This window comes from Cornus florida, unplaced genomic scaffold, assembly GCF_030987335.1.
Source record: "Cornus florida cultivar Cherokee Brave unplaced genomic scaffold, ASM3098733v1 CherokeeBrave_3.0.0_Hap2_Chr05, whole genome shotgun sequence".
Taxonomy (NCBI): Eukaryota; Viridiplantae; Streptophyta; class Magnoliopsida; order Cornales; family Cornaceae; genus Cornus; species Cornus florida.
In genome coordinates, this window is record NW_026775575.1 from 102,523,309 (window position 1) to 102,550,099 (window position 26,791).

Sequence of the window (26,791 nt, forward strand, 5' to 3'; positions counted from 1 at the left end):
AAAAAATTCATTTAAATTAAAACAAATTAACAATGATTATTTTTAGTAATTTCAGGGGGTCAATAGTAAAATACAATACTAACTTAAAATTCATTTAATTAAAACGAATTAACAATGATTTTTTTTAGTAATTTTAGAGGGTCAATAGTAAAATTCACTACTAACTTAAAATTCATTTAAATTAAAACAAATTAACAATAATTTTTTTTTACTAATTTTAGGAGGTCAATAGTAAAATACACTACTAACTTAATTTGACCGTCTCCTATAATTTCATTTTATGGTATTTTGAAACTTTTAATAATGACAATGTGATGATATAATTTGTGCATTATTTTATTAATTTGTCTAAAATATGGTAATTTAAAGAATAGAGGGATTAAACCACACAAGATGCTGCAAAGGAGAGGGAGAAGCAACTGAGGAAGTGTTGGAAGGGGCTACTCTCCAAGAAATGGAATCAGATTCCATTAGAAAAAGCAAGTGAACCAAAATATGAACCACTTTTATTGTGAGGTCAACCTTATTAGTTTAAGGGAACCCAAAAATTCTACTATTAGCAAGCGATGGACAGTTCGAAATCAAAGGGGGAATATTCCAGAGATTCCATTAGAGAAAAAGGAACTAGCTTTAGCAAATTTGGAAGGAAGAGACCCCACGCATTGTAAAGTGAGAAGTGAGAATTCAAGTCCCTAGTTTCTTGCCAACGAGAGAGGGAAAAAAAAAATCCTTCGAAGGAAGAGAGGCAAGGATTTTACCAGAGAGTGATCCTACATTCAACCAGTAAATGATGTTGGATATTGGTTGGCCTTGTAATTTAAGAATTTCCATAGCATGGGATAAATAACAGTGTTACAATCAACCAGTGTCCTTTTGAAAATTAACATTTGAAATTACAAAATGGAATCAAGTTTTTTATCATTTGAAAATTTTACAATGTTTAATTATACCTATCCTATTATGCTGCAAGCATAGTATTGACTAGATTTCAAGTAATACCATTTACAGATTACTTTTCCAGGATGAAAGCACAACCTTCATTCTTTAAGGAGGAGCAGCTTCCATCTTGGTTTCTAATTGTAGTGAAATGGAATTCCCAAACTTTCGTGATCCACAACATTCTTCAGTTAATTCCATCTTGGTTTCTGATTGCATTGTTCTTTCATTCTTCAAGAAGAAGCAGCTTTCTGTTCACGGGTTCTCCATATGTAGTCTTCAACTTCAATGCCTGCAACCTTCTATTGGATTCATCACTTATCACTTCCTAATTTATCCAAAACAAAAAAAATATAATGCATAAGAAAAATAAATCTTCTGATGCAGCAATGGATGTGACAAGGTGCGGTTGGGTTGATTTACTGGTTGTTGCTATGTTTTAATTCATTTCAGAACACCCAATTCCACCTAAGGCTTGCATACTTTTTCTGAGAGTAAGTTACAAGTTCATTTTTCTTCATATGCTCCTTGCAATGAACAGTGCTTGCTAAAGTGTGATCTTAAATTTTATAAGCATTTCACTTCTAACTGAAGGAAAATGTTAAAGAAAGAGACCATACGCGGGAGCATTCAGTCTCTATTCAGAGAGAGTATCATTACTTCTAACTAAATTCTATTGAAACATGTTTATTACTTAAATGCATAAAATGACTAACCTAATCCAACAGTCTTTAATTGAAGCTGTTCAAAGTTGAATTTAGAAGACGTCAATTTTCTATTCTCCTTTTTTTAGTATATCTGTGATGAAGAGATCACCAACCTGGCTCGCATTTGACAACCCTTCTCTATGTTGGTCATGGCTCTACATGAGCAGTATTGTTACTCGAATTGCTGTTTGTTCCAAGATCTTTTAGCCTGTTGAGCTCTGGCAATACAACTGAACCAAGATCTGGTCTGTCCTTCCTCCTTAGCTCAGCACATTTTAGTGCCAATTTTGCAAAAGTAAGAGCCTCTTCGACCGGCCAGTCTGGTACTGTTGGATCAAGCAAATCTGGAAATGTTTCCTTCTCAATGGCTCTCTCAACATGGTGGGAGAGACCCATTGGTGGCCTTGCTGTGATAATTTGGAGTAACATTATGCCAAGTGAGTATATATCTGATTTAATTCCTAACATTCCTGTTTGTTGGTACTCAGGATCTATGTAACAAAATGTTCCAGCAGCTGAAGTCATGCGATATTGTGTAACAGTATCAGCCACAGAAGGTGGGACTAACCGTGCTAGGCCAACATCACTAATTTTGCACACAAAATTGCGGTCCAAGAGGATGTTGGCTGGCTTAAGGTCCCGGTGCACAAGGGGTTCCGGCTTTGTCTGGTGTAGGAACAGAAGTCCGGTTGCAATTTCAGCTGCTATTTTGAACCGAAGCCTCCATGGAATTGGAGGGGTGTTACCTTTCCGAAATAGGCGATCTTCCAAGCTGCCAAAATCCATGAATTCATATACCAGACATCCATTCTCGGGACAGGCACCTAAGAGGAGGACCATGTTTGGATGTCTAATGCAGCAGAGGACTTCAACCTGTACATGAATGGAAACACGTGTCATAAGAAGCGAACTTAAGAGAAATAATCTCTTCAAACAAAATCCAATACATATATACAGTTAAAAACCAAGGCCATCCATGTTGGGACATCCCATAAAAAACTGAGTAGTTCTACAATATTTGATGCAGCATTTGAAGTTACATAAATCTAGAATGGGATCAACAATATAAAGATTTTGTTACATCAAATTTCTAAAGTAAGAAATGGAAAATAATTAACATCCTGGCCTACCTCCTGTTGGAATTGCTTCCTCCCTTGTGCAGCATCTGGTCTAAGAGCTTTAATGGCAACTCGGGTGTGATCAAGTTTGGCTCTATATACAGGTCCATAGCCACCTTCACCAATTTTTAAAGAGTTTGAGAAATGGTCAGTGGCCAATTCAATCTCTTCTATGGTGTATTTTCTGTAACGCACATCGTTGTTGGATAAAACATTTAGTGCTCGATTCTTCTCTTCTGCTTCTCTCCTGGCCTTAGACTCCGCATACTTTCTTCTCTGTACTTCCATCTCGGCCAACTTTTGTGCCTTCTCAGCTGCTTCAATGGCAGCCCTTGATTTAGCTTTCTCCATCTCAACAATGGCAAGAGCTGCTTCTTCTGCGAGCAGGGCTTGCTCAAATCTACGAGCTTCTTCCTTCTTCCATTCATGGAGCTCTTTAGCCTGGAATAATTCAGACAAGTAATACTTTCAAAAAAGTGCGGGTCTCCTCTTTTTTCTTTATTTTATATTCAGACTGATTTGGCAACACGGTGAATAATTAACCATCTTATTCTCTTTTTCCCCTGATGAACCTTTCATCAACCAAGCTGTGCTACTAAACTTCTGTACAAAAGAACATAGTGAATTTCATAAAAATAGGTGTGCAATAGTGACACTTGTTGTTTATTACACTAATTTATCTTCCAGAAACATAAGATTATCAAGATAATGAAATAGTCAAATCGTAGTTGGCCTTTTCTTTTTCTTTTTTTCTGCAGAAATCATGAGAAGACTAAATGCAAATGTACTTCCACAGACAGTATGTCAAAAACAACTTTCAGACAGCACATGAAGATTATAATTCCGTAATATAATTTGTAAAGGGATGATAGAACCTTCTTCTTTGCTGTGATTGCTTCTTTGCAAGCTGTGTTATATAGGTTCATGGTTTGCTTAAGCTCAAGCTTCAGCCTTTTCATCTCCTCTTCCACGCCTTTCTGCCAATCGACCAATTCACAGAACCAGATAATTTGTAATTGTTATCACTTCTGATTAGGCATTTGTTCTAACTAAATGATCACAACAGTCCATTTTATGGAATTTCCTAGTGGAATTCGCTACTCGGTTTTGTTTTCAACTTACTTTGATTGATGGTGAGTGGTTATCCTCGGGAGATTCCGCTACCTGTGTAAAATCTAAATTTTTGGCGCTGATATCAATTGATTCAGTATCTAATGGCGAATGGAAATTGTCATCAGTGAGTGAATGGTTAATTGATTGTCTTGGCCCACTAACAGGAGTGTGAGTAATGTCCAATGACAAACTGGTTGCAGAGTTCTTGCACCTTATTCTCTCATGTCCTACACTTTTTTGCCCACCCCTCATAGTCTGTGCCCTGTTTTCACCAAAATACCAAAACACAATAGTTGTTAAAGAGCAAATTGGTACTATGCTACAACCTGGAGAGAGCATAAGCAACAGAGTTTTTTCATTCTGCTTCTCTTTCCCAACGGTACATTATATCTATGCATACATGAAGTAAACCTTAGCATTCTTTAAAATTACTAGCAAATAGTATCTTTTTCTCTGGGTAACTATCCTTCCCCATTCTGGATTAACTTTCAGATTTTTCTAATTTGATTTGAGAGAATCAGATGCAGTTAGCGCACGTGCAAGCAACTTTTCAACCTCTTGTATCACATACCTGGCTCCATCCTCCGGATCGGAGTGGTGAGATGGAAGCGGAGATGGTTGCCTTGGTGGAGTAGCAGTGTTAGATGCAGGGCGTGGTGCTGGTCGGGCAAAGACTTCCTTCCCCTTAGCAGCTACATGCACAGAACAAAAATCTGGGGCAGACTTGACTAAGGCAGTTGGCACATCATTCTGCCTAAATTTCCTGTGTGGGTACATGTTCAATTTAGATTGTGGGCATGTGTGTGTAACATGTTCATTTAGCATGTGGGCATGTGTGTGTGTGTGAGAGAGAGAGAGAGACGGACACACTTTGAAAGAGTCTTCTTTGATGCACCTAGAACAATATTGTTGATACAGTTGTTGTTGATATACTCCACAAGTGCTCTAGTAACATCAACATCATCAATGACAACCTCTTTGACTGAAATCTGAAATGCCCTCCACACCCATTCAAATCAGATTTTAAATTAGTCTGTGCTACCACGAACTCAAGAACGGTGTCATAGTCATAGTTATAATGATGAACCACTTGCATAATGCGCATACCCTTGTATATGATGTAAGGCCCATACTGGAATTGTCTCAAAAAACATCATGCCCAAAAAATCCTATTATCCTTATTAGTTTTTGTAAACAATCTTTGATATGCCATACTCAAATTCATTGCCTATCACCAAATTACATACCTTTTTTCGTGCACAATATACGCGGTAAGGATTGAATAGCTGTTGTGCATCAGCATCAGATGCTCCCGAGGAAGCTTCATTCACTGGGGAATTCTCTGCAAAAGTCTCAAAAGAAAAATTAAAAACGATGTTATGAATTATGTGACAATGGCAATGAAGTACGTACTAGAAATATTTAATTTGATATTTTTCACTCACGTCACAAGACATTCAATGATGACAACAAGGATGATGACATGATGAAACAGAGAGGGTACCTACGATTTTGCAAGTTTCTGGTCCTGACATGAATCAGGATGACTGCTGAATTATTTACAAGAAGATGATCGACTGCCCATTTAAGAGCGCACGGGCTGTGCTTGTCTTTGTCAATAGCAACAGCGACAGAGCTCATGGGCTGAGCAAGGCCATCACGGGATGGGAGGTGATGAGACATGTGAACATCTACATCTGCCACCGCGATTGCCACGGAAACTACCTACCTCCACCACAGCTGCCACCACGGGCTGCCACTTTTGCTCAAGTTATTTTGTTGAAAAGGGAAGAACAAGGGACAAAAGGGCCTCTCTCTCTCTTCTCTTGGTGTGTTCATGGAAAATGGAACTCCTCACAAACAAACAGACATAACTAACTAAATGCGAAATAACTTTCTCCTCCGTCCAATCATTTTAGCCATTTGACCCAGTCACTATTGACTGTCATGTTGTTGCTTGTTAGTTGTTTTGTCTAAACGTGAATTGAAAAAAATTTCCTCAACACCATGCACCTTTCCTTAAGATGTCTACACCAAATATATCAATTATATACGTATGACCATAGATAGAATTCAAGGAAATAGATCATGTTAAAAAAAATGTGAATTTTGATTTTAATCGAATCCTAAGCTTTTTATGCATTTGACTGAAATTTTTTCCAAAATTCAAAAACCTTAGCCAAAAGATGAAAAAAGCTAGAATTAACAACTTACCAACTTGCGATTTCTTTTTACATTCCGAATCTAAAAAAAATTTCCACATAATAGACTAAATATTTTTATAAAAAAGAATGCCTTTGGAGTTACTTTGGATATAGAGAATGGGAAGGAAAGGGGGGGAAAAATTAAAAAAAATTAAAATTTAATAGTAAGGTTAATCCCTTAAATATTATTTCTAGTTTCTTTTGCCTAAAAATAATGGAAGAAAGTATAAACAATTAAAGTAATTGCTTGCTTTCTCCCAATTTCTTATAATAAATGAATTGCAATTTTTTTGGGTATATAACCTCTTTTATTTTTATTTAGGGTAGATTAGAAATTTGTCCTAATTACACACTAGGGACGAAATAGTTTGCACCTAGCAAAAATCCTATTGTCATATGCCCTTTCCAACTTCTCGCCGCCGTTTTCCATGAACACCACTAGAGTTTAAAGCTTGACTACAAACTAACCTATTACAAATCATTTCTACAAGATTAGAGAAGACAATGAGAATTAACTACTCACAAATTCACAGAAGCTTGCTGCTCATATCCCATAGTCCCGCATGCAGCAGTGAAACTCCTTAATTGCTACAATGATTGCCTTGGGGCTGATGTAGATTGTTCTGTAACAGGAGGCCGGATGGACCCATTGCTCTCCTTACTTCCTCCTTCTACCCTATGAATCTGTCCACCATTGCCCCCATATTTGAATTCCACAAAATATATAAATATATATATTATGTCTATTCCATGGTTATCGATGGTGATGTAATTGATTCGGACAAAATCAATATAACGGATTGGTCGATACAGATCTACTTAAAAAAGAGTAACGGTGTAACTGATTCGGACAAAATAAGTATAAACTAGCCAAAGTACAACGGCCGATACAAATCCCATATCATACTTGAAAAAAAGTAGGGCATACTTCAACTAAGTCACTTCTCCGAAAAAATAAAATTCACCACACGGTTTGAATTCCGCTAACACATATAGAATCAAAATCAGAATACCCCCCAGTTGAATTCCGCAGCACCTATGGGTCTATTGAGTAGAGAAATGTTTTAAGATTGTGCAAAGAATAGATTTGGGAAATTAGTGTGAGGTTTGAACCGGTGGTGGAAAGAGAGGAGTGTGGCATGGAGGAGAGCATTTTTACCCTTTTCTGGAAAAATTGGATTTGGTCTCTGTTCATTCTCTTCAAACACACCACCAACAAGACTTAGCTTATGTTGATCCAAAACCCTCAAAGCCCCAAACCTTGACCATCCCATGCACCCACTGTTACATAAGTATTAAGTACATCCTTCTCATATACTTCTCTCTCTAAACCCATCCATCTCTAATTTATTGCCATCCCAGTACTGTTACATTGCTTCCTCTCTCTAACCCATCATTTCTCAATCTTCAGTACTGTTATATTACTCTTCCTCACCCTAACCCATCATTTCTCAATCTTCACACGAAGAGAAGAGAGATAACGGGTGAGAAGCGGCGGTGAACTGGTCGAGAGAGGGGCGTAGAGATTTTGTGGTATTATTATTGACCAGTAATTGTCACACCAAAACGGGATCGCATAGCGAATGATATACATACTTATTACTTAATTAAAAAAAATGACTCCATGTCTTTATTTATTCTATAGTTAGTCAATTAAAAAAAATGAGTTCTAAGCAATTCAGAAGCCTCAGGCCAAAACAACAGATGGTATTACTTAGGCCATTTTTGAAATTTTTAGTTTTAAAAATGTAAGGGTAAAAATGATATTTCACACATTTTTGTGGGGCACCTTAGGCCAAAACAAACCCGAAGAGATAACCCTGCCCAAATACAGGCAAAACTAAGGATAAGCCCAGCCTAAAAACAAGGAACAAAACAGGGACAAGTCAAGTCCATGAAACCTATACCTTGATTGAAGCTTTAAAACAGAGTAAGGTCGTAAGTTCGCTAAGCTGGTCCAAGCCAGGGGGAAGCCAGGAGGGCCTTCGACCAAATCAAACCCAAAGAGACAACCCTGACCAAATACAAACAAAACTAAAGAGAAGCCCAACCCAACAAACAAGGAACAAAACGGGGAAAATGGCCCCGCTGGCTTCCCTCTAGCTTTGTTCCCTGTCTCAGTCCAGCTTAGCGAACTTACAAGCTATAAATTTTTTATTTGGACGTATAAAACCTATTTTTGAAAGCTCCAATTTTGTAAATTAGAGGATAAACTATAATGACACCTTTTTGAGGTTTGACATAACGACTGACATATACAAGTGGGTCGTCCTTTTGACAATGAAACTTTAAATGATTCAAAAAGATAAAATTGTCCCTTAATAATAAAATCAATTTTATGGTAAAATATCATACATTTTGAAATGTCAAAATTACCCTTGAGTAAATATTAGCAACAAAATGGCGTAAATTTATTGTGCTAAAATTCATTATTTTCTCTAAGGTATTGTAATATTCCGATTGATATGAAATTTTTACCAAAGATTCCTCTACATGTCCAATTACTCTCTGAAAATTTTCATAATTTTTTGCCAAATATATATCTTTATAAAAATTCGACAACAACTGCTGTCTAGAATTTTCCAATGTTTGAAATCAGGCTTTTAATTTATTTATTTGACATCCTTCTAGACATCGGATCATCACCAAAATATTCAGTTTTATACTTCCATGATCCTATTTTCCAAAACATTTTTGTTTGCTCTGTTTCGATTTCAAATGAATTTTCTATAATTTTTTTATTCATTGTTGTGCAAATTTTTCCTCCCACTTTTTTGCATCAAATGTTAATGACGGATAGATTAGTCCAATTCATTAAGTTGTAAAGTTAAAAAGGTTCAATAAACGGTCAAAGGACAAGTTGGTCAATTCTCCATGTGTCATATGTGACAGGTGGCTACAGTGGGTATCTTTGTCAATTTTTTCAAACTTCAAGGTGCCATTGTCCGAAAAATAACCAACTTGTATATATCTGTCCTAAGAGCAAGTGGTGTGGGCATCCATGCTTTTCTATCTACTTTTTAAAAAGTAGAGTGTCATGTAAGCTAAAAAGTGATAATGTGGTACTTTATTTTTTTTTAGTTCCATGGTATGGAACCTAATTATCTCATTCTCTATTTATTATTTTATTATTATTATTTATCCATACGTAAGCTAAAAGTGATGATGATCTGCCTTTTGTTTTTTTGCCTTCTATCAGATTCTCTAAACAAAGAAAAAAAAAGATGGATATTCTCCGAACGCAACTCTGTATGTGGACAATGGCATAGATAGTGAGTGTAGGTCCCACAAAAAAACCACTCTATTTCTTTCGTCATACCGCCCCTTTCTCTCTCTAAACTGACACATTATCACTCTACATTTAATGCGCCCCGAATGCTCTAATGACAAACCTTAGAACGTGTCATTGTACTTTACTCTAACCTAAAAAAAATAAGTTCATTATTGGTAGATTTTACTATAATATATCATTGTTTTATTTACATCTACACATATATAATAAGTATAATATCTATGATATACATTTAAGAAAAAAAAATACATCAATTTTTTTTTATTGGCCAAGGAGAAGTTGTAAAAATTAAATATTGTCATATTAACACGATAAGAAAATATCAACAACAATAAAGTTAACTATGCTAATATTTTTAGTTGTTAAGTGCTAGATGAGAGATTCTATAGGTACTCTTTATACCTGCTAATTATGTTTTGTTAAATTTTCTTTAGTTAAAATATCAAAAAAATAAATAAAAATCTCTTAATACTTCATCAAAGTAATAATAACATGTATTTCTCAAAGTGGAATCAATGTAATCAAAATTTTCTTTTTAAAAAATTGAAATAATTGTAGAATTAATTTTAATACTTGAAGAATATTTTTTCTTTACAACTCATTCTTCTTTAAATATTATACTTTTATAATTTTTAAGTTAACTTTAAACTTTTAATTTTCAATTTATACGTTTTGAAATCCCAGCCTCTCTCTTAAGGTATTTTTATCCGTGAATTGGTGCACACCCGAGTGCATTCTCATCGTTTTTCTTGTCACATTGCCGACCACCTCTAAAGAAGTTTGAGAGTAAAAAGTGATTTCACAATAAAGAGATATTCGGTTTCTCAAGTATATAATTAGCATTCCATCTTCAATAATTAATGAGCACGACAACAATAGAAGCATGAACATAACTATATTTATTTATTATTATTATTTTTTATATGCTATTTTCACTTCTATCACTTTTATTATCTCTTTTTCTATTTTTATAATTTTCTTTATTCTTGCTGTATGTCAAAAAATATTTTTTCCCTACTGTATCCTCTTTGTCAATTAAACTACAGATAGATTTGTAGTCTTCCTGGAAATTATTTAGGTTAATTATTAAGGATAAAATTGTTAAGTTAAAACTATATTAATCATTGAAAGGAATTAAAAAAAATACATCCCCAAACAACTTTTTTCTTCTACATTCATTCAATTGAAATGCATTCTTCATAGGTCCTTAAATAGAATGAATTTTGGAATCAAGAAGCCCCTCCAAACCGGGCCATTCTTTTTATCTCAAATTGATAATATGAGCTAAAAAGTATGGTTAATTCAAATTACGGCCGATCTCCACATTGAAGATTTAAATGTTATCTCGAGTTTCATATTAAATAATAACTCCTAAGCACAAAAAAAATTTAAACCGTATTACAAATTTTTAATAAATTACAAATAAATTATTAGAAAAATAATTCACAGAGTGTTAAATATATTAAGATTTAAACAAATGAGGTTGATAAATAATAAGTAATTATAATTTGAATATTATTTAATATATATATACATATGAAAATAATAATAAAATTTGAATTATTAGCACCTCAACCTAATCTCACTTCTAATTAAGTTTGAATTTAAAATTTTTTAACCCGAGTTATCTAAACTAATAAAAATTTAACAAAAGGTTCAGTTCGGGTTGGTCCACCCTAGTTGCTGTCTTAGTAATTAAGATATCCGATAAGAGGTGAGTTGCCCAAATATACTCTTCCAACTTCAGTTAGAAATATGCTCGGATTGATCGATTCTCTTTAAAATTATATAGACAATACTTATCAAATTAAAAAGAGTAATTTAATTATCATCTATTATTTGATAATTAAAATAAAACGTGTCAATTTATTATTTATCACATGAGCCATAAATATGTTGTCCATCCAAGTATTGTCCAAATTGGCTTAGAAGAATTTACTAACCAGTTTGCATTGCCTCAATTATTTCTCCTTTCCTTTCCTTTCCTTTCCTTCCCAAATCCCCTCCCTTCCCTTTACAAATACAACGTCGTCGCTCCGAAATCATCAGATTTATTTTACAACACCAAGAAACAATAAGTGCTGCTGCGATCTTCGTTGGTTGAGGCCAAAATACAAACAGGTAAAAGGCGTTGTCGCACTCTCACAGCAATTGATAAGTAAGTGAAAATTTTCTCGGCCGATCTGTGCGTGTAAAGTAAATAAACGACCGGAATGTCAACTATATACGTAACAGAGCCTCCGACGAAAGGCAAGGTGATAGTGACGACGACGTACGGACCGCTCGACATAGAGCTTTGGCCTAAGGAGGCACCCAAAGCCGTCAGGAACTTCGTCCAGCTATGTCTTGAAGGTTACTACGATTCCACCATCTTCCATCGCATCATCAAATCCTTTCTTGTTCAAACCGGTGATCCCACCGGTACCGGCACAGGTACCCTAGTTTACTCTCTCTCTCCTCCATCTCTCAATATATACAAACATATTATACATAGTTATTACATAGTTATGTTGCCTTCCTTAATTATTATCATATTCACTGCAACCATGAGTACAAAGTTAAATTGGAGGTAGCCAAACCTTTCAGGGAAAAAAAAAAAAAAAAAAAAAAAAAACCACTCTATCTATATATACCTTTATAATTGTATAGCCCTCTTTTTGTGGAATTGTGATGTTACTATACCTAAAATCCCTAACTTTATAATTGTATGGCCTTTTTTTGTTAATTTGTTAAATTGTGATGTTGCCCTACCTAATCATATATGTGTATGTATATTAGCAATTGGTTTCCAATTTCTTTGTTGTTTCACTATAATTAGTGGTAAAAAGTAATATTTTTGTTGAGCAATGTGATATCACATTACCTGAATAATGGCATTCATCTGTGACAGACTGACAGTGTTACTAGATTTCTTTTTTAATGGTTTTCAAGGGAATTAGCAGTATAAAACTAGAAAGTGGTTGTATCTATGTTCCATTTGTAGAACAATGACATTACCTTCTGTAAATCAATGCAATGTTAATCTAATCTTTTTAATCTTGTTTTTCATGTTACTACTGTAAGTTGTGTGGTGCCAGAAGTGGTTATTTAATTCAGTGAATGACAATTTCTTATGACCTAGAGGATAGGGCTTCTTGCCTGATTTTTGTTTGATTAATTACCCACAACAATTAGCAATTAAACACCCACCAATCACAAAGTAAAACCATAAAGTAAAGCAAGGAAAGAATAAACTGGACACCAGATTTTTTTACGTGAAAACCCACAGAAACCACGGAGACTATTTGTCTCAGGCGAAACCAATCCACTATGTCGAAGGAAAGTTACAAACTCTGATTTAGGCTCACACCGACTCCACTCTGCCAAGAACTAGTTGCCGAACACCTCAGACTCACTCCTATAACTCCTCGTCCGGTTGTTGCAAGCTCCAGGCTAACTCCTCAATCTATCTTCGTCATAGTGACTGATTCCACTTCCTTTCAAAAGTGCAGAGAATTAAAGAAGAAATGTGCTGCTCTGATCTAACTGAGTAAAACTGATGTTGTCTCTGAAAATCCTTTGATCAGACGAAGAGCATCACCCTAAAACACTCAAGTGTATGTGTGTGCTCTCAAAAATATAAAAATATAATTTTTCTCTCAAAAATCATTCTAAAAGCTCCAACAATGGTGTAAAAAATAAATTATGTGTATTCCTTCAAAGTCTTATTTGGCCTGGAGATTAGAAAGGTTTAAATACCTTAGAGAGTCCTCAAAATAGTTAGAAAGAGTTTAAAAAACATTGTAGGACCTCTCAAGAGTTTTTTTTTTTTTTTTTTCCTAATTGGTACTCACACACACATGCCTCCACTGAGGTTCGAACCCCTGACCTCTCTTTGAGAAGTTGGAGCTTGGTACCGCTAGACCGCTGGCTTGTTGGTCCTCTCAAGAGGTTTGGTGTTAAAAGGAAACAAAATCTTATTAAAAACATAAAATTTCGCAAGTATCAGGACAAGTGCGACCGGTCGCTAAAAGTGTGACTGGTCTCACAGGAAGTCACAACCGAGACTAGTTGAACCAGTCGCCAAAAGTGCAACCAGTCGGACTTCTCTTGATTTGGATTTTTCGATTAAAACCATACTTTTCCAAAATCCTAATCACCAAACTTGAAAAACCAAGAGTCGTCACTTACATACCTGTTCTAAGTGATGTTTCATCCATTTCCACGGTATTGAGGCACTCGCCATTCAGCTCCAATGATCAAAACCCAAGATAAAACAAAATTACAAATCGATCATCAAGTCTTGACTACAAAAATCGCCAACATAAAATTTAAATATCTCACAACTACTACTATACGAGGTGGTTGTTGGTAGTCAGTATATTATCTTATATCTGCTGGTTTATCATATGCACTATCGACCTCCCTTCATGGTCGTTACTGGATACATTTTTATCGTTTATTTCTTATTGCCATTCATTTTTTTCCATCAATGATTCTAAATACATGCAGGGGGTGAAAGTATTTATGGAGGTGTCTTTGCTGATGAGTTTCATTCGCGTCTAAGATTCAACCACAGGGGTTTAGTTGCATGTGCAAATGCTGGTTCATCACATTCTAATGGAAGCCAGTTCTTTATAACGTTGGATCGCTGTGATTGGCTTGACAAGAAGCATACCATTTTTGGAAAGGTAATATTTTTCTTTCTTTGTTTCCTTCTTTTTTTAATTTTGTTTCACAAATCTATTGTTGTCAGCTTTGGGGGTTACCAGGACTCATTCCTTCTTTTCAGGTAACCGGGGATTCACTCTATAATCTTTTAAGATTAGGTGAAGTTGAAACTGATAAAAATGATCGGCCTATTGAACCTCCACCGAAGATAATCTCAGTTGAGGTAGGTTTCTCTTTAAATGTTGTAAATTGCACATTGTTTCCTGATTGCAGTGAAAAGTCATTGACAGTTATGGCACTCACATTATATTCTGGAGATTATTGATAGACAATACTCTTTGACACTTTTGACACATCTACGGTGTATTTGATTGTTGGTAGTTCATCAGGCAGACAATATTTCTTGGTCTTATCCATTACTGTGTCCTTTGTTGACATTGTTGATATTTTTCATATGGTTTTTTTATCTGAGTTAACCTTCACAACTGTCCTGCCTGACATTGAGGAAGAGGGTTTCATTGTACAGTTTTCTTATTGAAATCCATGCTGTAGGTACTATTCAACCCATTTGATGATATTGTTCCAAGAGTAGCACGTGCAAAGTCTTTGTCCTCTTCCACAGTTGATACTGACAACAAAATTTCTAAGAAGAAAGCTGTGAAGTAAGTTTTTTTTCCACCTACCTTTGGGAATTAAATACATACCCACAAAGTAAAAGTATATTATACCATTACTCTTGCTGTTTTTATGTATCCTATATTTTCCATGTGCAGAAAATTGAACTTGCTTTCATTTGGGGAAGAAGCGGAAAACGAAGAAAAGGACCTGTCAGCTGTAAAGGAAAAAATAAAGAGCAGTCATGATGTATTAAATGATCCTCGTCTTCTAAAGGCAGACAATCCGAGTAATGATTTGGTAATAATCCTGTATCATTATTATGCCTTGTCATGATCTAAGATAATTACTTATCAAAAAAATATATATATGATCTAAGATAATTGCACCATGACAATCTGCTAGTGAATAGGCCCCAGGTTCTTTTACAGCATACTTACCAGGATGGAAAATACTGGTGACATGGAAAGTTGGTTTAAAATAATTAGATTTTGTATGCTTTTCTTAATGACTCAAGTTTTATATAATACTTTCATGTATTTTGTGGCTAGTATATCTGTTTTGGTAAATATGAACTAGTCTCACCCTTCTATGGTAGTGTATTAGGAGGTCTATTGTTCACCATTTGAAAACAAGAAAACTCTATACTCTCTCTCTCTCTCTCTCTCTCTCTCTCTCTCTCTCTCTATGTGCGTTTCTGTGCATGTGTGCAACTTCTTAAGCTAGCTATTCTTTGCTTTTGTTCTTGAAGTTCTTGCTTATGTGTTATTCAGCATGCTTTCATCCCTGCGCTTTTTTTACACTACTTCCTTTAAATTTGCACATGTCTTCTCTCTTTTTTTAAATTACTACATAAATGATTGATATCTGTGAATCAAATGTACGTGCTTATGTTGTCTCGGTTAATTAATAAGCAATTATATTATGTAGGAGACATATCTAAACTAAATTTTTAGGTGCAGAACTCATCTGAAGCCAAAAGAGTTAAAGAAGCTCTAATCTCAAAGAAAGAGGAGTTGCCGAAAGAATCAAGAGCGGAACCTTCTGATGTCATTGATGATAGTGATGATGATGAGGCCAACTTTGATGCACGAATGCGTCAACAGATACTTAGAAAACGAAAAGAGATTGGAGATCTCCCAACTAAGCAAAAGTTGCGAAATGGTAACTTAATTATCTGTCATAGATTTCAACAATTCAGTCATCTAATTATGCTATTCGACATGGAATCTGCTTTTGCTTTTTGTATTTAGTATTTACTTATTTTGTTTTCTTTTGGAACTTAAGTTCGAAGTTCAAATGACAATCCCTTTTTTTTTTTTTTTTTTTAGAGGTTTCCTTTATCTGAGGCATCAAAGCACCTCACCTTTTTAAAGACATGTTTGGTTTTAACTCGCAAAACTTTTCTTTTTGGTGGTAGAAGGTGGGGCATATAAGCTATGTTTCAAGGACTCAGGTGTGTGTGATGTTTTGGGTGGGCATTTTAGAAGATGAACTAATAGAGTTTGGAGAGGGCCTGGAAGTAGACGTTATAGGTGGGTCGGTCTCACACAAAGTATGGGGTGCAATCAAGTCTTCATCTTATTTGTGTGCACCCGTAATTTTTGTGGGTCGATCTCACACTAAGTATCACTGCCTAGAAGTGGACATAAAGTGGACCTTCATGATCTTGCACCTGATACAAATGTTTGTTACTATAATGCCCACCCCGATCATCAGTCATCACGCGATTTCAATTCTTCATCTTCTACAACACATTCTTCTCTGCAACTCACCTTCTGTCCTGCCCAGTTTTGACCTCCACCTTGAATCTAGGTGCTGATTATGCCTGAATTAGTACGCCATCCTCCAGGATTAGAGATAGACAGAATGATTGTTTATTATTTTGCACAATGTGGTGGCTGGATCTATATATTAATTGTGCATAAAACAACTTATTGATTCCAATTCTAGTATGTGTGTACACTATATATACAAACTCAAAAGGACTAAATTGGCAAACATCTTGAGAAATAAAAGAAAAAAAAAAAAATAGAGAAGAGACTGAATTTTTCCTAGCAAGTGGGCTTGATGACGCCTTTTTGTGGCAGTTGTCGTTACGTTGTGTGAAATTCCAGCAATCAAATTTAGTTAATTAAACTGATTTTTATTTGGCATAGTACTTCTTTTTCCTAAATAGGTTATGACCAGTCCTAGAAAGTCCTTGCTTTACCCATGCATATGTTTAGATCAATTCACATAATTCAGTGCATCTTTGCATAAAAAGTAATGGGAGTTGCAAGTAGTGCTACAGTTGACCTCTATATGTAATGATGTGTCTGCCAATTTGTCAATATAAAAACCTTGAAAATGCCATAATATTTTCTATCAACTCCAATTTTGCTCAATTTCATGCATCCTTCGATTTTTATTCCATTGTAAGTGATATCCTCCTTTGCATTTTAGTTCTCTGATTTCCCCCCCTTTTTTTGGCAGAGAATTCCAGCGCAAAGGATCTCGAAACATCTCCACCAAGGTAGGGTTCTTAATTTTATTCTGTATTGTGTTTCAACTGGTTCAAGATTTTGGTATTGTTAAGGGATGTGATTGTCTCCAAAGAGTTTAATGACACTGTTATCCCAATTTGGTACATGGAATCGATGTATGTTTAGCATCCACCCATGCAGCTTGCATGAACACCACATACAGGTGTTCTATCATGAAAGCATGTGCAATATTGTACTGGTCATATCACGTAGAATATAATCGTGTTTTTAGGTGGTTTTTATACACACGATCACACAGAGCAAGTTGCTGACTTCCAATAAAGCGGCAGCCTTGACCTGCCACTATAGCACAGAGCTTTATATTACATCCCTGAATATCTTTAACTTATAATTTTTGCTGTGCATTTTAGTTTATTTGTGTTGTACCAAGTTTACTTGGATTGCTGATTTAGTTGGTTTATAATTAACGACTTTTCTTATGCCAATCCTGTTACGATAACATTATCACCTGTTTTACCACCGTAAATGAGTGGTTTTCTCCTACATGAATCTAGGATCTCCTTTCCTGATTGGCAGATTTCATATAATTTGAGTTATGTAAAACAGATTGATATAGAATTAATCTTGGAATTTCATGTATAGTAGGTCCAATGCTGAAATTGATGATGACCGACCAAAAGTGGAGAAATTGTCCATAAAGAGAAGAGGAATAGGCTCAGAAGCCAGGGCTGATCTTATGGCTAAAGCAGATTCAGACTTACAGTTATTAGGTGAAGCTGAACGAGAAAGACAGTTGCACAAACAAAAGAGGCGCAGACGGCAAGGACATGAAGATGAAGTATGTTATGAAACTGCGATTGATCTTTTTATATGTTTCAATTTTCTCCGTGCCCTTTTTGTTTTATCTTTCTCCTATCAGGAAAGGTGTTGCAACAAATTACTCTCATTATTGGAGTAGCTGAATGCATATTAGATAGTAATTGAATCCTCAAAACAATAAGTAGGAATCATGCACTAACTATCGATTCAAAATTCATGCTTAATAGACACACTGTAGGTTGCAGGCTTGGAGCGCATCAAGGGAATTTGAGGGATGAAAGCACTTGTAAAAATGTGAATTACATTAAGGAAAACTTCCCCAATGGGGCCTTTATTTTATATATCCAAAAAAATTTCCACCGATTTTTTTCTAGCATTTCCCTAGGAATACTTCCACTATGTGTGTAAAACCTTTCTGGAAGTACAGGATTAAAGATCCTTTGTTTTCTATCCTTTTGGAAGGAGAGAGAGAGGACCATAGTGCAAAGAAAGCTTTATTGAGTTTTTGACAAGATGGAGCGAAAGAAAATATGGAATCCTCCAAAAAGTACTGAATGGAAAATAAATATACAGAAAGGGGAAGGGAGGGAGGGGCTATTAAATTGCGATTCTTAGCTGCATATATATTTCTAATATTTTTCATTTTTTTAACTTCTGATGCCGGTTGGCTTCTCTTTACATGGTCATTTTACTCATCTATCTGTTTACTTCTTGTTTTTGGTTTTGTAACTATTAGGTGCTAGCAAAACTTGAAAAGTTTAAAGCTTGCATTTCTGCTAAACCTATTGAAATTAATAGCAAGTCTCAAGGTGTCCACGAAGAGGATTTGTCTGATTGGGCAGCAGTTACGCTAAAGTTTGCCCGTGAACCTGGCAAGGTATGCTTCAGTCTTCTACCTACTCTCTGGCATCAGTTCCCATCCCTTTTATATGCAGTGTGCAGGAACTAAATGGAATTAAAATTGTTTCATATTTTGTATCAAATGTTATTTGAATGCACAAGATCCATCCTGATTAGAAAATTAGGGATATGGATGTAATTGGAAAGGTGAAAGAGTTGTGACCAGATAATTTCCTTTTTTCCTAGAATTCACCCCTTACGCGTAATAATTTACTGACTTAATGACCTAGAATTTAACAGACCAACTCAACAATTAAGCTATAAATAAAAGATACCTGTTTCAGATAATATGTAAAACATGATTGGGATAATATTTAGTCATTGTCCAGATATCCCCTTTGCTATCATAACACCTAAAATTCTCCTTTGCATCATTGCACAGGATAATATGTCTCGCAGAGAGGACCCAAATGACTACGTGGTATTCGACCCTCTGTTGGAGAAGGGAAAAGAGAAGTTCAACAAAATGCAAGCCAAACAAAAACGACGGGAACGAGAATGGGCCGGCAAATCTCTCACGTGATCTCATCTGCCAACCTTACGGATTTGTTAATGATACGAGCCCTGATGGAATTAATGAGTTTAATACCGCATCTATTAAATTTGCGATGCAATTTGACCAGTGAAACTGCAAACCAATGCGGTTATAATCTTTTAAGGACCAGAGAAGCTCGAGTTGTATTTGACCAATTGTCAAAATCTTTCGCCAAAGATTTTGATTTGATCTACTTTGTTACTGCTGTTTCTTCTTCTTCTTCTGTTTTTTTTTTAATCTTTTTGTCTAATATTGGGTGAAGTATACAATTTACAAACGCATTGGATATTTATGTTAGTGGTATAGATTTGTAATAAAAAATATCTGTTTAGTCTGTCTATTTTGTTGGACAGGATTATTTTTAAGTGGTGGTTCTCATAGTCAACTTTTATGATTGTAAGAAGCAACAGTGAAGGCACATCATCAGGTCAACGAATGTGAACAATTTGGATTTTGGCCAACCCCACCTACCAAAGTCTTATTGTATTTCAAATCTTAGACCCCTCCCTCTTTTGTATTGATCTTTCCACACAAGATAAATGTTTTCGTTTTTTCTCTATTACGTAGCCTGTATATAAGAACAGGAATCCAAATGCACCACCAGATTTACCGCATGTTAGCCGTCGGCAAAACAGCAAATCTTATGACAAACAAAAACAAAAAGCCTTGAGATTGCATAAAAGCACATGGTATGCTTTGACTGCTGCATGTTATCAGACCTTGGGTTTTGACTTTTCCATGCAAGGTGTTGCTGTGTTTTAGCTGTCAATCACATAAAAATTAAAAGTGGACTGCCATTGTAGCCTCATTTTTTGACAAATTTATCTACTTTGTTGGATGAAATCTGGCAGATAAAACCGACTAAGATTTCGTTCTTTGGATTTGAATTTTGAAATCTCCCAAAGGTCTTATGATTTTATTTTAATTTTATTATTTTTATTATTTAAAATAAGAATGTTAAGAGCTAGTATTTAGATGAGAAGGGGAGATCGAACGAGGCGGACTTTTAGACATGAATTGATTCATTTTTTGTTCAACGTCCATGAAGGGTTGTTTGCTTAGGCCAAACAGGACCAAACCAAAAAAATAAAGTCACTTTAAGCATCTTTTGAAAATTGGAACAGTCTTTAAATTCTGGAAAGAAGATCGAGAACCCCTATCCCTATTCGACCAATTGTACATTTAAAGGTGGCTTCTCATTGAATTTGAGTCATTTGACTGCATACTAATCCCACCGACCGTACACGTTTATGTATATTTGTTTAGTGCTTTGTGAGATGATTAAGAATTAAAAATGATCACAGCTGTAATTAAAATAAATAAATAAATATTATGCATTTGAAGTTTGTAAATCATTTGGAACGGATTTATTTGGTCAATAAGAAAAAACACATGTAAATGAAAGAGAATAGAATAAGACAACATTATACTGTCACAAATAATGAATGAATTTATAGACCTGTTTTAGAAAAAAAATTATGAGATGACTCAGCTTTTATCAAAATTTGAAAAGTTTAAAATAAAATACAAAATCTAACCACTTACTTAATTGGGGTTTTAACCAAATCTAACCACTTACTTAATTGGGGTTTTACTCAAATTTTCGATACACGACAAGATGGAATTGTTGGCAGGGTGAAAAAAAAAAAAAAATGGACAAGATGAATTGTTGATAAAAAGAGAAGTCAAAATTCTCATACTTAAAAGAAGACTTTAGCAATCTAGAACGCAAGACGATACACATAGAAGAGGTGTGAAACCAAAACGCTCTACTTTGATTTTTACATGCCCATCAAATTAAATAATTATTTTTCATTCTGTTCATACCCTGTTTGTCAAACCCCAATTTCTTCATGGTAAAGAATCAAAGATGCTCACCACATTCTTCTCTCTTTTTCAACGACTATTGTGTGTAAGTTCCAATCAAAGGCATCTTGTCGGGCCAACAGGAATCAATTCAAAACGAAATCGGTTCAGTCAAATTCCACAATTAAACATACATATATAGAAATAGTTTTATATCGGTTTTCATTATGCCTATACTACTGTAACAACAGCAATAACAAGACTTTTTTTTTTTTATATATCACTTTATAAAAAAAACATACCTTGGTTAAATCACATGATATCATATAAATTTGGTATTCCTCTTTCCCCTGACCTACTGTACACATATGGCCATCTTAATCAATTTTTTCTCAATTTATTTCTCTATTTCTCAAATGTTCTTTTGACATGTTGCACATTTATTTTATTTTATTTTCAAAATAAGAATGTTTGGAGTTAGTGGAATTGGACAACAAAATACTTATTGTTGCACAACCATACGTAGCCATTTTTACCAAATTCACTTTTTGCCTATATTATTTTTTAACTATCTCACATTATGTGTCATAAAATATGATGAACAATACTTAAGTCCTCACAATATGGACAAATAATATGTATTTCGTCATCATCGCTAATATGGACAAAAAATAAATAATACCATTTATTATTGGTCCACATCAATGGTGTAAATTTTTAACAGTGAGGATTTAAATATTATTCAAAAATAAATAGACATTTTTTTATTCATTACTAAATCAAAGATGGTATATGACTATATGTACCCACCATCTCTGATTTGATAAATAAATCTGTATTCATTATCTTTAATTTGTTAATTAAAAATGACTTATTATTTATTATTGAATGATGTAAGAGGACGGGATAAAATTTCTCTTTTAATCTTAAAAATATTACCTATCAAACAACATTCGGCAATTTATTTAAGTCATCTTCTCCATTCTCATTCCAAACTCTTATTACGTATTTAATTTTTTTTTTTTAATATGTACATGAGGGAATAACAATGATTTGGGGCAATATTCTAAAAGTTAGTTACTTATCTCATTCATTATTTTATCTTTTAGGTTGGAAGTTCTTTTTTCCAACCTCAATCCAAACAGGTCCTTTATGCTATCTGTGACTCTCAACGATGGCCTACCATGGTGTTACAGGTTCCAAAACCTTGTACGACAATCCAAGAATTCGTGGATTATCTATCCTTGTTCAAAAAAGATCACAAAAAAAGGATACAGTGTGAAAACAAAAATGGGAAAATAGAAAAAAAATAATGGAAAAAAGAGTCAAATTACTTTTCTCCGCTTTGTTAGGAGAGAAAATTAAAGAAATGTTAAAATTGTCTACTTCATATTTTATTACTAATAGAAAGACAAAGTTAAAAGAAAAACAAAATTATTTAATAGAGAGAAAAATGTTTAATTTAATAATATTTTAGTATTTGAAAAGTGTAATCTTCCGTCACCGTGTTGCTTGCTTTGCACCAACTTCATTTTCCTGGAAACTTCCTCAAACCCGCGTTCACACCTTACACACGTTTTTTTCAACCCCTGTACTTTTCATATACATATAGTCATATATATATTTATATACAAAGTACAACGGACATATATATATATGACTGCTCGCCCCATCTTTCATTCTCATTCTCTCTGCGTTCACACCATCATCCTTCACACCTTCCGTCGAAGACTTTACCAAATCTCCCTTCACTTTCTCTCTATTCGTTTAAGCTCTTTCCTCTCTCTATATATGAAACTCACATCTCTCTCTGAGGAAGCTGATTACTCTTACATCTACACCTTGTTACAGGACACGCTCGATCAAATGAATGAAAACAGCACCGGCAACAATAGCAAGCGAAGGCGACGAAGAAAGGATAATCACACCAACGGCGGCGACGACGGCAACAATGGTGGCGATAGCGAATTGGGTATTGGAGGAAGCGAAAAACAAGAAGGGAATAAAGTGAAGGCGTTGAAAGAGATCATAACTTCGTTGATGTTGATCGATGAGCAAGAGAAGTGCGATCAAGAGGAATGGTCGAAGACCCACCAAGAGGAGAAGGTCTCATTCGAAGCCAATCACAAGAAAAAGAGTCGAGCCATGCTTGATTATTACTCCAAAATACAGAATTCCTACGATGGTGTTGACCAATCTGATGGATTGAGGAAGAGAAAGTCAAGAGCTGCTGCTGCCGCCGTTGCCGTTACCATTGCCGCCTCCGCTGAAACAGAAAACTCGAATCAGAAGGGGACCGGCGGAGGAGGAGCGGTGGCGGGAGGGCCGCAGAGGAGGCTGTGGGTCAAGAACCGATCGACGGCTTGGTGGGACCAATGTAACAGTGATGATTGTCCAGAGGAAGAGTTTCGTAAGGCGTTTCGGATGGGGAAAGAAACGTTTGATATGATTTGCAACGAGCTCAGCTCAGCTGTGGCCAAAGAGAACACTATGTTGAGAGACGCAGTGCCTGTGAGACAGAGAGTTGCAGTGTGTATATGGAGATTAGCCACCGGTGAGCCTCTTCGGCTGGTGTCAAAGAGGTTTGGATTGGGCATTTCTACTTGTCACAAGCTTGTTCTTGAGGTTTGTTTAGCAATAAGGACTGTTTTGATGCCAAAGTTTCTTCAATGGCCTGATGAGGAGTCGCTGAGAAGGACTAAGGATGAATTCGAATCGGTTTCGGGGATACCCAATGTTGTGGGATCCATGTATACTACACACATACCCATCATTGCCCCAAAGATCAGTGTGGCTGCTTACTTCAATAGGCGTCACACAGAGAGGAATCAAAAGACTTCGTATTCCATTACTGTTCAAGGTGTTGTTGATCCCAAAGGTGTTTTCACTGATGTGTGCATTGGGTGGCCTGGGTCAATGCCTGATGATCAGGTGTTGGAAAAGTCTGCTCTTTATCAAAGGGCTAATGGAGGGCTAATGAAGGGTGTTTTTATTGTTGGGAGTTCAGGGTACCCTTTGATGGATTGGGTGTTGGTGCCCTATACTCAGCAGCATTTGACTTGGACTCAGCATGCTTTCAATGAGAAGATTGGGGAGGTTCAGAGGGTTGCAAAGGAGGCGTTTGCGAGGTTGAAAGGAAGGTGGTGTTGCTTGCAAAAGCGAACAGAAGTGAAACTCCAAGACTTGCCAGTGGTTCTTGGGGCGTGCTGCGTATTGCACAATATATGTGAAATGAGAAACGAAGAAATGGATCCAGAGTTGATAATTGACCTCATTGATGACCCTATGGTCCCTGAGATTCCATTGAGATCACCAATTGCAATGAAGGCTAGGGATAGTATTGCTCATAATCTTTTGCACCATAACCTTGCAGGCACTTCCTTCATCTCATAAAAGTTGTTGCATTTCATCCTCTTACATTGGTATTCTTTTTTTCTGCATATGATATGTTGCAATTGTGTTGTAGAATCATACCCTAGTCATTCATCAGAATTTGTTGAAGGGGCTCTGTTGAAGATTTATTTGCCCCTCCTCTCCTTCAAATGGATGTATAATGTTTTACAGGCCAAAGTTATATTCATAGATAGCATAGATAGGATGTAACCCAGTCCTCATACTTCAATTCCATTTTAGAGATGGATGAAATTTGACATTTCCCTTTCTTCAGTTACAAAATAAGATATTAATGAAATTTGACATCAATTGTATCCTCTGTATTATTATTATTTTGCTTGCAATGAATTGTGATTGTTTTCAGATGATTTAAAAACATATATAACAATGGATTTCAGAGAACCATGATCTACTCGACATCCTTTGCCACAGTTATACAGAAACTATTATTAGATTTCCCTCTTGTATACCTAAGCATATGTCAAGACATGGCTTAGTTAGTATTTCCTGAACTTTTTAGTAGCAATATTTTTAACTAATATAATTACATTCACGTATTGTCGGTCGCAATGTGTTATGGAATAAATAATTTGAACTCAGTTTAGTTAATGAAGAGGTTTCGTCTTCTCAAATAATTATGATGATTCTTTGCTCAGAAAAGGTGTTATCTATTACACTTCTCAGTACTGAGCCTTTGTGTTTGATATGAAAAATGGAAATAGAAATTTCCAATTCCTGTCTTGGAGCTATTTGGCATATAAGTTTTGGATTTCCCTTTATTGAACAGCTTTTGATGTTTCTGAGTTCTCTTTTAATTTAAATTCAGCTCTAACTTGAGTAATTTGGGTATCTTAACTGGTTGTCATGAATCAAACACAAAGTGCCTTCTTGAGCTTTCAGCTGATGTCAAGTGCCTAATTATAAACTGACGTTATATCTGAATTCAGTTCATTCGCTAAGTACAAAGATTGAGGAATTGATTTTTGAGTTTCAGACAGAGATATTGTTAGCAAACAGGCTTGGGAGGCAGGATATGCCTGAATCTCTTGGAGAAAAATTGTATTTAAGTCTTGATTTGTAAGTTGAAGAATGTGACAGTCAAGTGAGACAGCTGCTAAAATTTGTGACCTATTAAGGCTGAGAAAGTGAATGATGTTTGTGGAGGCTTGTTCACCGCTGATGGTGGGTTCTGCGTTGGTGGTGTACTAGACCCTCTCCAATACCGGAGATGATTGAAGCTCCCGGTTGCATGCTAGTTTGGATTCCCCCACCCCCTTTTCTTTTTCTTTTTCTTTTTTCCTTTGTTTATGTTTATTTTATGTAGATAGAGATTAGGTCTTCACAATAAAGAAAACACTAGCTAGAGATTTGTACAGATCCTCGGGATGGTGCGTTTCATGCCCAACATATGCATCCAATTCACACTGGACAAAATGAAAATAGCTTTTCCCATATTTCACTGCTATATGGAAGGGGTAGAAAATGATTCCTGAATACATTGATCTGTGATCTCCCAAGTCCCAACACTTCACTTATTTTCTAGTGCATATCAGTTTCTGTAGAAACACAGAGCAGAGCATTAAAGACTTTTATAATTCATCCTTCTCTCCCTCCCTCTCTCTCTCTCTCTCTCTCTCTCTCTCTCTCTCTCACACACACACACACACAAACACAACACACATTAAATTTCTTAGGAGGCACTGGCCCCAAGGTTCAAATTTACAGGGGTAGAATGACAATAACAATAGGGTTGGGTTAGTGATACCAACAGCCTTGACAGCTTAACATCAAGAAACCCCACACTGCGCTGAGTGCTTGCTTTAACAACCGTGATGTTGTCACCTGCTTATATCTTTTTCTCAAGGTTGAATTACTCTTCCCTTGTCAATTTAGAAGAAAATGAAACAACGTGGTCTTTAATAAGACTTGCAACTTTCAGGCACTTGCTCATTTTGTAGACCCACTTAACATAGATCTAACAAGTTTTATTTGCCTAATGTCATGGAAAATTTCATGTTTATTGACAGCATAATTGAAATTGGCATTTTATTATGTGAATGACAATACATAATAAATTCATATATAAACATTATGATTAGATAACCATCACGATCATAGTAAAAGTTTTCAGAATCACTATCACAATTCATATGTTTTGGATCAACATTGGCCATGTCTCACTCTAATGTCAAACCATGCCTTACTCTGATGTGCCTA

The 26,791-nt window shown here is 35.5% G+C and overlaps 3 protein-coding genes across 8 annotated transcripts; 2 read left to right on the top strand and 1 right to left on the bottom strand.

The window, feature by feature from the left end:
• Window positions 1-852: 852 nt before the first annotated feature.
• LOC132308066 (U-box domain-containing protein 34-like) lies at window positions 853-5,700 on the bottom strand. 3 transcript variants are annotated; one of them, XM_059806034.1, is made up of 9 exons: window positions 5,379-5,700; window positions 5,122-5,216; window positions 4,745-4,863; window positions 4,446-4,637; window positions 3,884-4,136; window positions 3,637-3,738; window positions 2,774-3,202; window positions 1,757-2,516; window positions 853-1,228 (listed from the first exon to the last, which is right to left on the bottom strand). In XM_059806034.1, exons 1-8 carry the CDS (start codon window positions 5,407-5,409, stop codon window positions 1,791-1,793), a joined length of 1,947 nt encoding a protein of 648 aa, XP_059662017.1. In that variant the 5' UTR covers window positions 5,410-5,700; the 3' UTR covers window positions 853-1,228; window positions 1,757-1,790. The 3 variants fall into 3 exon arrangements, with proteins under 3 accessions (XP_059662017.1, XP_059662016.1, XP_059662018.1); XM_059806033.1 differs by having other exon boundaries at window positions 853-1,264; window positions 5,379-5,699; XM_059806035.1 differs by lacking the exons at window positions 4,745-4,863; window positions 5,122-5,216; window positions 5,379-5,700 and having other exon boundaries at window positions 853-1,264; window positions 4,446-4,736.
• Window positions 5,701-11,296: 5,596 nt separating this feature from the next.
• Window positions 11,297-19,715, top strand: LOC132308067 (peptidyl-prolyl cis-trans isomerase CYP57). 4 transcript variants are annotated; one of them, XM_059806036.1, is made up of 10 exons: window positions 11,297-11,803; window positions 13,862-14,040; window positions 14,142-14,243; window positions 14,573-14,682; window positions 14,794-14,935; window positions 15,592-15,799; window positions 17,111-17,150; window positions 17,764-17,959; window positions 18,677-18,817; window positions 19,223-19,715. In XM_059806036.1, exons 1-10 carry the CDS (start codon window positions 11,584-11,586, stop codon window positions 19,361-19,363), a joined length of 1,479 nt encoding a protein of 492 aa, XP_059662019.1. In that variant the 5' UTR covers window positions 11,297-11,583; the 3' UTR covers window positions 19,364-19,715. The 4 variants fall into 4 exon arrangements, with proteins under 4 accessions (XP_059662019.1, XP_059662020.1, XP_059662021.1 ...); XM_059806037.1 differs by having other exon boundaries at window positions 17,767-17,959; XM_059806038.1 differs by having other exon boundaries at window positions 15,598-15,799.
• Window positions 19,716-22,835: 3,120 nt separating this feature from the next.
• Window positions 22,836-24,883, top strand: LOC132308068 (protein ALP1-like). Its single transcript, XM_059806040.1, has one exon. The coding sequence runs from the start codon at window positions 22,838-22,840 to the stop codon at window positions 24,572-24,574; it is 1,737 nt and encodes a 578-aa protein (XP_059662023.1). The 5' UTR covers window positions 22,836-22,837; the 3' UTR covers window positions 24,575-24,883.
• Window positions 24,884-26,791: the final 1,908 nt, after the last annotated feature.

Coding starts and splice junctions, on each gene's coding strand:
- LOC132308066 (XM_059806034.1), bottom strand. CDS start 5,409: ATGTCAGGACCAGAAACTTGCAAAATCGTAG. Junction 5,217..5,378: donor AGAAACTTGCAAAATCGTAG/GTACCCTCTCTG, acceptor AGACTTTTGCAG/AGAATTCCCCAGTGAATGAA. Junction 4,864..5,121: donor TATATTGTGCACGAAAAAAG/GTATGTAATTTG, acceptor AGGGCATTTCAG/ATTTCAGTCAAAGAGGTTGT.
- LOC132308067 (XM_059806036.1), top strand. CDS start 11,584: ATGTCAACTATATACGTAACAGAGCCTCCGACGAAAGGCAAGGTGATA. Junction 14,041..14,141: donor AGCATACCATTTTTGGAAAG/GTAATATTTTTC, acceptor CCTTCTTTTCAG/GTAACCGGGGATTCACTCTA. Junction 15,800..17,110: donor TAAGCAAAAGTTGCGAAATG/GTAACTTAATTA, acceptor TTTTTTTGGCAG/AGAATTCCAGCGCAAAGGAT.
- LOC132308068 (XM_059806040.1), top strand. CDS start 22,838: ATGACTGCTCGCCCCATCTTTCATTCTCATTCTCTCTGCGTTCACACC.